Genomic DNA, 12,236 nt, shown 5'->3' with positions numbered 1-12,236 from the left:
GTGTGAACTGTGGGTTGGTTGGGAGAATATTTTATAGAATGTGATGAGAAGGTACAATTGGATCTCAAATTTATTGGTGTAGGTGGATTTCGCAAGTATTAATGACGAGTTGACTCACATTAAAGATCATTAAAGGCTGGCCAACAGTGTTCAAATTGGACCACGGCTCCAACCCTAATTTTGGCCTTGTACCGACACCTTTGGGGTCCAGTTGGACAGCATGATCCAAGTGGGGTTGAAACTCAGATGGTTTTTGTCCCCTCAATTTAAATTCCATCTTCACACTATTGTTGGTTTTTACCTATTTTGGACATTCATCCGGTCAAGATAATCGGTATTTTTTTTATCTGCATAAATATTTATGCTTACAAAAAGCCATTATAAATATTTTATATATATCTCAACAGTTTTCTCTCATGAGATCACTATGTAAATCATTAACACTTCAACAAAACTGTGTGTGTATATATATAAATATATGAAAAAAAAAGACAAGATCTCATTTGTGAGATGAGTGTATCAGCTGCAAATGGAAGTTAGGCAAGAATGCACATGGGAGCTGTCGTTTGCTTACCTTCTACTCTTGGCCATTATTATTATTTTTTCAAGTATCATGTCGCATATTTGTTAAATTTTTTATATATATATTTTATATTTAAATATAATTTTCTTATTAACATCTTCCTCTTCTCTCATAGTGTATATATATATATTTCAAAATAATCACATCAAGACGTCTACATTCATTTTCAACTCACAAAAAAGAGTGCAACCAGTTTCAAACAGCCCCAGCGTTCTTGTTTGAGGTTATTTAATGAGAAAAAAAATATATCCTTAAACTAATATTCTTATTTGTCCTGTGTATAAGAGTTAAATTTACGATGGTAAAACTACTTCTGTTGTTAAAAAAAAAAAAAAGAAAAAAGAAAAATAAAGGAACCTATGGCATTCCGCGAAAACCAATTCATGGTATACTGACACAGCAGTGATCTGCTTCAGACCATGTTAGAGAAACTATAATATTCAATGGAAAAAAAACTTAACCCCTTTTTAAATCTGTGTTCTAATTATTTAAGCAACATTTCCCAAAATGCTTTACAATTGCATAACATGGTTAGTAATTGCATCTGGGCAAGATTGGGCTTGCAGAAGCTCTAAACGCGTGAAAGGTGGAGCAAACTGCAAAATGTAATCTTCATCTGAAGCCACATAATAAAAATAAGTATATTAGTTACAGATAAAGATGACAACGATAAATCTCACTTGAAAATGCCGTTTAAGTCCTCTATCTGTTTTCTTTCAGCATTGCAATGAAACATAAGGTTAAAAAAGAAGAAGAAACAATGGTTACAAAACTCACTTTCCTTGACTGTTCCATAAAGCCAGCATAATACCTCATCAGCAAATGCTAGGCAGACACCTCCCTGCAAACAAATTTAGTGATAATCAGGAATAAAGGACGATACCAATTACCAAAAATTTGATTTACCAATGGTGCGCAATTTGGAAATGGAGATAGTTCAGCCTAACATGACCTTTGAATATTGCAATAACCTATAAGAGAGAGCCTAGCAACTCTACGCACCCCCTGCACTTCCCAACACTTGTTCCTATCTCCATCCCCAAAGGCAGGCAGCCCACCTCAGCATGGCAAAGGCTCATTATTATTCCTTCAAATTTACAGAGTTGAAGTGCCTTCTGCATCAAAAGGGCAAGCTTTCACTAGCTACCCTTGAAAAATTTAAAGGCCACTAAAACCTTCTATGGTGCTTGCTCGATCGAAGAGGAGGGAGGTAGGTGTGCACGGAGAGCGAGGGGGAAAGGTAAGGGAAGCAGTGAACAAGTCACCATAACAAGTAACCCCACCCCAAAAGTGCACTTTCTTTAACGTGAAGATTATTTCTAATATGTGAACTAAACCAATATTTAAAAAACAATTTGAAGAGATGAGGCTATCAAAAAGAAGAAACAAGTTGCAGGATAACAGGATTAACCTGCCAATAATTCTTTGCTTTTACTCTGTTTGTTATGTCCTTAGTTGTCAGTCTCTCCGTGCGGACAAGGCGACCAGCATCATCCCTGAAGAAAAGAAAGATAATTTTACAGAAGAATAATTTAGCAGCATCACTCTGCATATTACATTTGTTTGTGTTTTGGAAGCGGGGAAGAGAGGCTGAGAAGCTGCATATTTTGCATAATGCTATATCGCCAAAGACAACATGCTCACATCAATCATGACATTTCTCCAATATAAGCTAATGATGACCTTTTTGGTTCCATCCAACCTTAATTGCAAAGGCAAGTCATTGCCAAGTCAAAGCAAGAGAGATAATTGGCTTTGCCAAGTTCAAAATGTAACTAAGTAGCAAAACCAGTAAGAAATCTGATGATGAGATATAGAAATTAAAATTACCTAAATCCAATAACAATGTAAGGAACCCCAGCCAAAAATGATTGAATCTGCAATAGATAAAACATCCAAGTTAGTCTTCATAATACAATTCCATTCAAGAGAGAGGAGGAAGAGAATTGCAATCTTGCACATACCATGAAAACATTTAAGGCTGCCCTTACATAAAATTGAAGATAGATCTTATGATGCCAGAAACCCTAGTAGTTCTAATAGGGATCATGCGTGGCAATTTCAAGCATAAATGATTAAGAGGACACAAAGCTGAAATTAAATTTCCTAACATAAGCCAATACAACACAAACCCACCCAATCCAAAACTTACATTATGTGGCCGGTGGCCCATAGTAGAAACAAACAAAACCACTATATATATATGACCATTCCAAATCAAGGTGAAACCCAAATTCAAACCCTTGGAAGAGACAGTGACCCATCACCTTAAGTGCTTAACTATTAATGGCTACATCCAGTTAGTAAATTTTACTTAACATTCTCAAATGTTGGTTGACTACTGTCAATCAAACAAGCACAAGGGTCAGGTACTTGAGGTAATTTGTCTTTGTTCCTTTCCTCATGATTCTAAGGAGAATTTATAATTTGATGAATTTTAGGATTTTAAGTAGACTTCAAATGGGTCTGAAAATATGTGTAACTAGAAGTTCATGGAAAATTTTGGCAAAGGCTAATGAAAGTTGAAAGCTTTTCTGTGAGCTCTTTTCAAATGCCTTCCTTTCATAAGGCATTTATCACATAGTAGTGCAAATTGCCACTAGGCAATGTTTGTTTCAAAGAGAGAGAGAAAGTTCACTATATATATATATATATATATATATATCCCAAGAAAATAAGTATTTTCTATTATTTTATTTGGTTGCAATGCTAAAAAAAAAAAGAAAAAAGAGAGAATTGACATTTGGAGTACACTGAAAAAACTTATTCTTCCTTCATCAAAGAAGACCATGAGAATGTTGAGATCTGTAAGGACTTCATCACCAGGTTTTAGTCAACGTAAATTGAAAACAAAATTGCACAAAGCAAAGTTAAGTCAGCCAACAATGATTGGTTGGAGCAAGTAAAGACTGATGTTGGCTGGCAGCAGTTGGTTTTTTACTACCACTACTACTACTACTACTATTATTATTATTATTATTATTATTATTATTATTATCTTTTAACTAGGAGAATGTTTACCATTGCCCAACTATCCCATGTGCCCCAAACACCAGAAAGTACAAAAAGTTTCATCTGTGAAACAAACAATGCTTTAGTTTCAACAAAACAGCTTCCCAAAAGTAAAAAAGAAAATCTGTCCCCTTAAGTAAATAAGAAAAAAATTAAAAATAATAACAAAAGTGCAAATTATTGTGAGAGAAGCCTTTTAAGTCCATATTACATTGGAATATACTAGGAAGATGCTATTCTAAGTTCTAACGTGCTTAAAAACAACACCACAGACCATCTCTGAATGTATTATGCAATGCTTTGGACATCCAGTGGCATGGTATTTCTAAATTGCGAGGCTTCATCCCATTCTCCCAAGAAAAACAAAGAGGCTCATGCATTTCTAAAACAGCAAAGAGACGGTGATTATTAGCAAAAGGAAAAATATATTTTAAAGCTACAGTACCCAGAACTTGAGCAGTTTCTCTTTCTCAAATCTTTCCTCAGTATGGTAATCCAGCTGCAGAATGCAAAAGAAATTTACAGTTATCCAAGTAAAGATAAGATTAAAAATAAAAATTCAAAAAAAAAAAAAACTAAACGAAAAAATTGAGATGCATGGATGTAAACCTCACGACTTGTCTTTAACTCCACGTAAAACCTCTTTCCATCATCAGTTGAATCACAACAATCCATTTCAGCACCCATGAGAATACGATGAGCCCCTAATTTGGTTTTAAGCACAGAACAGTATTCAACATTGGCATCAACATGATGTATCCCTTCTCCATCAGCCCTCCTTGGATCTTCAGTGGCCAGGCTCTCAAAACAATATCCCCAATAACATCTGAATAAACGAAATCAGATGCACAAGATTAAAGTCAATTACCAATTATAAATAAAATAAATATGAACCACAAACCTCAAATCAACAAGAATGACTAACAGGGTATTACTATTCACTCAAAGCTTCCTACATTTTTCTGATTTCATCCCAGTGTCCACTAGAACATTTATTTCCCATCTTTCTTCAGAAAGCAATTCATAAAACAATTTACTCCAGCAAATAAACCAATTTCCAGCTATACACTAACACTTGACCCATTTCATCAAGCTGACATTCCTTACATTATGGCAGGACCAATGAGTCTTTTATCTATATTAAAGCAAAATTGTCATCTGATAAGCACCTAGAATACGAGAGCAAACACATTAAATTATATAATTAAAGTCTAAGGTACAATTATGCTAGCAGCAGACAAGGGAGTGTGCCAACACTGTCTAACCTTCTATTACCTTTCAGCTCGTCAAGGTAAAAATCTAAGAACATGTATTTGCTAATACAAATATATGTGAGTCCAGTACCTTCGACGATCTAACTCACTTTGTGGCCTTTCAGGTAATTTATGCACATCAAGATAGACAACCCCATTCCTTTTGTGTACCCCCATTTCCCAAGGCTCATGTCGAATATAAGCAGTTGCCAAGATCTGCACAAAAACAAGAAGTTAATCAAATACTGAAAGAGGTTGTCATCCAAATATAAAAAAACAGCTAAATTTTCACCTAAACAATTAGTTAAATGCTGAGCCAGTTAACTGACCCACAAAGCCAAAAAGATTGAAAAAAATTTTAGAGATATTAAGATTTAACTCGAATATCATAATATAAAGGAGGTATACCAAGTAAAATGTTGAATAATAAGTTAATAACAACTCTATTATGCTTGATTCTCCTATATGATATTGAGAAAGAAGTAGAGAGAGAGAGAGAGAGAAATAGAGAGAAGGATTTGTTGTATTATTCAATTCTTCACTGATTTCTCAGTTACAGTGCTATTCCTATTTATACCATTACCATATTCTCCTAAACATTCTCATGTCTCCTATTCTACTCATTATTAATACATTCCCCACTTCTTCAAATCATTTTTGTCCTCAAGAATGAGCAAAGAAGACGAACAAAAACAACGATCTGCATGCTAAAAATCCTAAAACAATTTGGCTAGCTCTAATGTGAATATGCTTGCCAAGATTGCTCTGCACCAACTTCTTCAGCAAGTGATCTGACAGAAATGGAAATCTCACAAATGTCAATAAGTCATTGAGAGACTGAAACACCTCTTGAAAAATGAGGTCAAGAGTTGAAGTTGCCAGTAACTCATCCACCGTTTCCGATCCACACAACTCCTTAACTTCCTTGCACCTCATCAAATTGCATTGAGGAAATTCAATAAACCCACAAGCAAGATTGGACATATGGAGTCCTCCAAGAGGCATTCCAAAAGCGTATTGCGACACTCCCAATAAAGAAGAGTCATACAAAACTTGTCATCTAATAAAAGAACTTGAAGTAACAATTTTCCAAGTTGAAGTAACAACTAACAAGTTGCCAAAATCCTTGTTATCTTTTAAACTAATTTTCCCATTTTAAATGAAGTCAAGCACGATCTTGAATCATAGTTACCTAGAATGCAGGACATCTTAGATCGTGGCATGGCTATGAGTAATTTGGGTACACGATACACCACTGAGCTAAGTATTAGGTAGGGCTGTGCATGGTTCTCAGGGGTCTCGAACCGAACCGAAAAACTGTACCGAATCGAAGTTATTTTGATAATTTAGTTCGATTCTAATTCTTCACTAGGAATTGAACTGGAACCGTATCGAAACGAACTAGAACCGAATATATATATATATATATATATATATATATATATATATATATATATATAATTATATATATTTATATATGTCTATTTAATTATAAACTAAATACAATCTAATATTATATTTTATTTCTTTATATTTTTTTAATAATTTTAGTTATATATACATTAAATTACCTTATAATTCTTAATTATAAATGTACTATTATACTATATATATGTTAATTCATAATTATATTTGTATCTTATAGTTAAATATTACATAATTAATAAATAGTTAAAATGTATATTATATGATATACTTATACTACTATATTATATATGCAATTTATTGTTAAATATTATATAATTTAGAAATAGTTAAAATACATATTATATGATATTTTATGTATTAATAATTCAATTAAAAGTTAATTTAAATATGACTTTTTTAAGGAAATAAATACATAAAATGTTTCATGAACCGAGAACCAAACCAGAACCAAGAACCGTCCCAAACCAGAACCAAGAACCGTCCCAAACCAGAACCGAAACCAAAATGACGAAAAACTAAACCGGAACAGTACCGAAATTTCGATTCGGTTCTGGTTCCTTACAGACCCCAAACCGAACTGGAACCGCACACCCCTAGTATTGAATACACGGGGAGTATGTTTAGATGGAACGCCAAATCGGAACATGGTTTGTGAATCTTATTAATTCAATTCGCGGAACATGAATTACACTTAATTAATATAATTCCTAAGTTTAAAACACCAAATAAAATAATAATTTTCTTTTAGTTTTTCATATTTTTTATTTTTTACGACGTATATATTTTACAAGATTAATTTTAATGACCCAAACCAGCAAAAGAATAAGAAAGAGAAGGGAAGAACAGAGGACGAAGTAGAACAGAGAAAGAATATTGAGAAAGAAGGGAAGATGGAGGGAAAGAGGAAGAAGTAGAGAGAGAAGCATTTGTTATATCATTCAATTCTTCACTGATTTCTCAGTACAGCGTTATTCCTACTTATACCATATGTTCTCCTATACATTCTCATATCTCCTATTCTACTCATTAGTCATAACAAACTTCTACTGTTATTTGAGTGTCACTTGAAAGTAGCTAATCAAAGACTCCTTCAAGACTAATAAATGCTTTGAGCAGCTCAGCCATATTGGCTCACCAGAAATTAAAAATAATGACTACTAGAAGTTATCCAGCATAAAAGTGGAGGTAAGAAAAACGAAGAAGGAAAAAAAATAACAAATAAAGAAAATAAATTTAAAAAATAAGAATAACAAGCATTAGAAATTACCTTATTCAGGTTGTTACGGAAAGTCTGGTGGGGAAGAAACAGAGAAATGAACTTTACTTCATAGCCTTCATCAGAATTTTATAACATATACAGTATAAAAGGTAGAAGACATCTCTTACCACAAAATGCATGTTTTGAAGCATAATATTTTTGGCCCTTATGGAACCAAGGAGGTTACCAAATCCTTCAGAGCCCAAATCTAGTGCAGCGGGTTCATTTAAAACAAAACAAAAATAAGGAGTTAACTCCATATATCAGCCCTAAGCCCTCAAACAGACACACACAAAATGAATTTAAGTAAATTTGGGAAAGCCAAGTTTCAGAAAGAAGCCTCACCTTTTTTCTCAATGAAAGTATCAAAACCCTCATTTAGATCAGCTCCAACATCATCGGAAATATAACGCCTAAAAAGCCTCTAATAATGTGGAATAAAGTGGAATTTGAATGAGCTAATCATAATCACAAAGCATCATACAAGACTGAAACCTCATGAAAGAGTTAAAGAATCTATTGGAAAAACAAGTTCCAGAAGCTCACCAAGCTGCGATCGTCAAAGTAGACATCTCCACCTTCTACACGACTATAGCAAGCAAGTTCACATGGCTATAGGATAAATTTAATTATTCAGTATGATAAAAAAAATAGTTCATAAAATATTAATTAAATAGTCCAGCACCATGGCTCACTAGTACCGTGATAATACATATGGTATCCTATACTCAGATCAGGGTCATCTTAAACAACCACACAAAGTAAGACCAACAAGATCATTGACTTTATATGTTCTTGCATTTTCCAGCATTTGGAAATACTGGGAAACATAACAAAAGTAAAATGTTTTCCTAGTCAAATGAAATAATAAGCCAATTTCAAGTAAATAACTTCTTATTGTCAAAACAAGAAGTCACTTTCCAGGCTTTTAAAACTCATAAAAAGGAGAGGAAACTATAAGAGACCAACATAGGCACATTTCCTTTAGTTCTACTAACTACCCTCAATCATTGTTTTATCATTTTTTGTGCGATTTTCTCCCATATTCATCCATAAATAGGCAAATACAAAGTCTATACAACTCAACTAAGCCTTTATCCCAAAAATTTGGGGTCGGCTATATGGATTCGCTTTCTCCACTCTAACGATTTTGGGTTAAATCCTAAAAAATGTGTAATGCTTATAGGTCATATTGTACTACTCTCCTCCAAATCAATTTAGGTCTACCCCTTTTTTTCTTTCTATCTCTAATCTAATGTGCTCTACTTGTCTAATTGAAGTCTTCGTATGTTTACGCTTCACATGACCAAACCACCTCAATCGCCCTTCTCTCAACTTATCTTCAATTGGCACCACTCCTACCTTTTCTCTAATACTCTCATTACGGACTTTATCTAGTAGAGTGGAAAGAAAATTTACATCTTCTTCTGCTATCAAAGTCCTAGAAGCTAATTGCCAACTGATTTTTAATATTGTAATCAAATAATAGAAAATAAATCATCTTCTCAGAAAATGTTTTTCTTACAAAATATTTTCCATAAACAAATTATTTTTTGAAACAGAACCTTCAAATGCAAACAAATAAGGCCCAACAGCTAAATTTTACAATCAATGACACAAAATGGACCATCTAAGAATCCATAAAATTTGGGTGATCTAGGTCAAAGCATAACATGATGAGCTATAAGTATCCAGAAGACAGTTATTGCACGATGTTGGTCACATACACATAATAGATTATGAAATAATTTTTCTTTTTTTTTAAAAAAAAAACACATACCGCCTGAAAAGCAACCATTTTTCTTGATAATGTTTCCTCACTCTTTGAGAACTTTAGTTCAGAAACAAGTCGTTCATCACGATGACCATTTGAAAATTTTGAACCATAGCCATAGCCCTGCCGTGGAGGAAATCCAGGTCGGGGAAGAAGGCCTGCTCCTCTGTCATTTTGCCAACGGCCACGTCCAAAATTCCCTCTTCCCTGGTTGTTGATATTGCGTGTGACAGGTAACACTGCCAAATAGATTTTGAGGAGGGAAATAATAGATGATTGGAGATGAGCAAGCAAGAGAGAGAGAGAGAGAGATGAAAATATATGAAAGAAGTTAGAATTATCAATTCATCTATAAGAAGTGTAAAGTGCAGAGGACATTTTTCTTTCCCAAAGAAGCAATCAACTATGAGAATTAATCACATGATAAGCATTCAGCTTTGCACCTCTTCACTAAAAGCACAATAACCGAATCATATCTTATTCTGATGGTGTCAACCTATAGCATGACTATCAAGAAAATCAATTACTTTTTCCCAATGGTCATTGTGCTGCAATAGCACAGCTATCCGAATTTTGCTTACTTTCAAGAATTTCAAATAAAACATTAAAGCACAAGACAAGTTTCTTTCAAATCTCATAAAGTTTGTCACAGTTTTGAATACATGAACTTTTGGTATGGTAACAAACCCATTAACCATGGACTCAAAATATGAGAATGCAAGTGAAAGAACTTATGGCAACTGAACCCAATAGCCAGGATAGATCTCTTAAACGTTTTCCAGAATTTTACTATACAATCAATTATTACCCTTGCATTGATTGTATAGAGATGATACCTTCACCACTCAGTGTTGTGAAGCAATGGCATTTCATAACTCTGACTGCCATATTCAAAGGGTAAAAGACTCCCTTTTTTTTTTTTTTTTTTTTTGCTTTTTTCATCCCATCCAATTAAGCAAATTAACCACTAAAACCAAACATTTATTGGAAAAGTAATAGAACACAAACCTGGGTGAACCATTGCACAAATTATTTTATTTGTGTAAAAAAAATTTTTAAAAAAAAAATCCCACAAATCAAAGTCTGCACGAAAATGAAAATGATCCAATATAAAGAGACGAAAGGAACCCAAAAGATAAGCCTCAAGAAACACCAAAAGGGTAATCCTAAATCCTATTGCAAGTCCAAATATTGAAGAATTCAATCCAATGCGACCCAATCAATTAAAACATTAGCTAAGTAAAACCCACTGAACGAACTTAAGAGTAACAAAACCAACACAGTGTAAAAATGATAGTTATGGACCCTTTTATAACCCATAAGCCATAGTAAGCAGCCAATGCAACCTAAAGAAAAGTCAATTAGAAGGTATTGGACAAATTACCAGGAATAGAATAAGGGCTAATGGCAGGGGTTTTTACATAATCATCATTATCAGAGGCAAAAAGGTCTCTATCTTCTTGCTCTTCATTATAATCCCCAAAATTATCAAACTTGTTATTCTCTACTTCTTCACCGTTCTCTTCCTCTTCTTCCCCTCCGCTGCTAGCGCTCCCACTGGCACTGCTGCTGTCCCCACCATCACTACTGTTGGATGAAGACGAAGCCGCCGAAGATGACGATGAACCAGATGACGATGATGCAGAAGAGGAAGAGGGAGATGATCTATGGGTACCATTGTTCTCTCTATCTTCTTGATCCTCCTCATAGTCTTCCCCAAATAAATCAACCTCTTGCTCTGCGAAATCCATTACTGGCCTTGTGCTTCTTCTTCTGTGTCTATCGAGTGCTTTGCTCGGGGATTCTCTTCTGATCAAATTCACTTTGAACTATTTTGGCCTTTTTTATCATAGCAAATTTCGTAGAAGGGAAAATTATTTGAAACCCTTGAAATTTGCTTAATTTACATTTGAGAACGAGACCAAGATTGATTCTAGCTTGGCATTATTTTTGTTTTTTTAATAGATGGCACAAACCCAAGGTTAAGGGACAGGGTAATAATTTTATCAAAACCTCTCGGCATCCCATATAAGTGATATGTGCACACTTTTCATATTTAATGTGTGATATTGAAGAATTAAATATATCCGACTCAGGTCACATAAAAATATTTAGCTTACTTTTTATTTCTACTCTAGGTTTTCTTTCTTTTTATTAATAACTAAAACACATATACCTAATATTTAAAATCAGAACTCCACATATTAATAAAATCATAAAAATTTTATTAAAATCTCTCATTCCATATAAACATTATACATATATCTTCCACATTCAATGTAAAACCTAAAGGACCGCATTATTGTTTGGTCTCTTCTTATTTTCATTGTTCACAAATTAATCTCTTCATTTTAACAAATTAATTAGTAATTCTGTTAAATAAATGGTCTTTTCATTTAATTTTTTCAATATATTTCAATATTTAATAATTGAATAAATTGAATGAGATTTTTTTTTATCCCTGTAATCTCAATCCCTTTTCTCTCTTATTTCAAAAGACTCTGATAATGTTTTTTTTAAATTAATTATTTTAAAATTTTTATAATCAAAATATTAAAATTAAGTTAGAATTAAATTTTAGTCACATCTATTTAAGATAATTTTTTTTTTAACATAAGGTCAACCATACCAACTCTGTATATATATTTTAAAAGAAATAAAATAAAATTATCTTTTATTGTCAATTTAATAAAATGAATTCAAATGTGAAGAATTATGTAAAGTCCTGAATTTTTAAATAATTATTTTATATGAGAATTGACTAATTTTACAGGTCAAGGGAGAGGCATTGTGTAGTTATTGTATTGTGGGCCTGAAATTTTTTGAATTGAGAAGTACTAATTAAGTTATTTTGCAGGTTGGTTAGGTCCTAGGTACAGAAAAAATTCTAACGAATTTATGGTATAAACCTAAGGTGTTTTGGGCTCT

General features: G+C 33.2%; 1 protein-coding gene across 1 annotated transcript; it reads right to left on the bottom strand.

Annotated features, from left to right (window-relative positions):
• Positions 1–926: 926 nt before the first annotated feature.
• Positions 927–11,316, bottom strand: LOC110633203 (NAD-capped RNA hydrolase DXO1). The gene is made up of 13 exons (XM_021781708.2): positions 10,693–11,316; positions 9,315–9,547; positions 8,081–8,146; positions 7,880–7,958; positions 7,663–7,742; positions 7,544–7,567; positions 4,940–5,064; positions 4,205–4,421; positions 4,041–4,094; positions 2,414–2,460; positions 1,995–2,079; positions 1,361–1,424; positions 927–1,199 (listed from the first exon to the last, which is right to left on the bottom strand). Exons 1-13 carry the CDS (start codon positions 11,057–11,059, stop codon positions 1,096–1,098), a joined length of 1,545 nt encoding a protein of 514 aa, XP_021637400.2. The 5' UTR covers positions 11,060–11,316; the 3' UTR covers positions 927–1,095.
• Positions 11,317–12,236: the final 920 nt, after the last annotated feature.

This window comes from Hevea brasiliensis, chromosome 9 (assembly GCF_030052815.1).
Source record: "Hevea brasiliensis isolate MT/VB/25A 57/8 chromosome 9, ASM3005281v1, whole genome shotgun sequence".
Lineage (NCBI taxonomy): Eukaryota > Viridiplantae > Streptophyta > Magnoliopsida > Malpighiales > Euphorbiaceae > Hevea > Hevea brasiliensis.
Note: the sequence above shows the minus strand (reverse complement) of the source record. Positions and strands in the feature narration are given on the sequence as shown.

Coding starts and splice junctions, on each gene's coding strand:
- LOC110633203 (XM_021781708.2), bottom strand. CDS start 11,059: ATGGATTTCGCAGAGCAAGAGGTTGATTTATTTGGGGAAGACTATGAG. Junction 4,422..4,939: donor AGTGAGTTAGATCGTCGAAG/GTACTGGACTCA, acceptor TCGTTTATTCAG/ATGTTATTGGGGATATTGTT. Junction 4,095..4,204: donor AGTTAAAGACAAGTCGTGAG/GTTTACATCCAT, acceptor TGCATTCTGCAG/CTGGATTACCATACTGAGGA.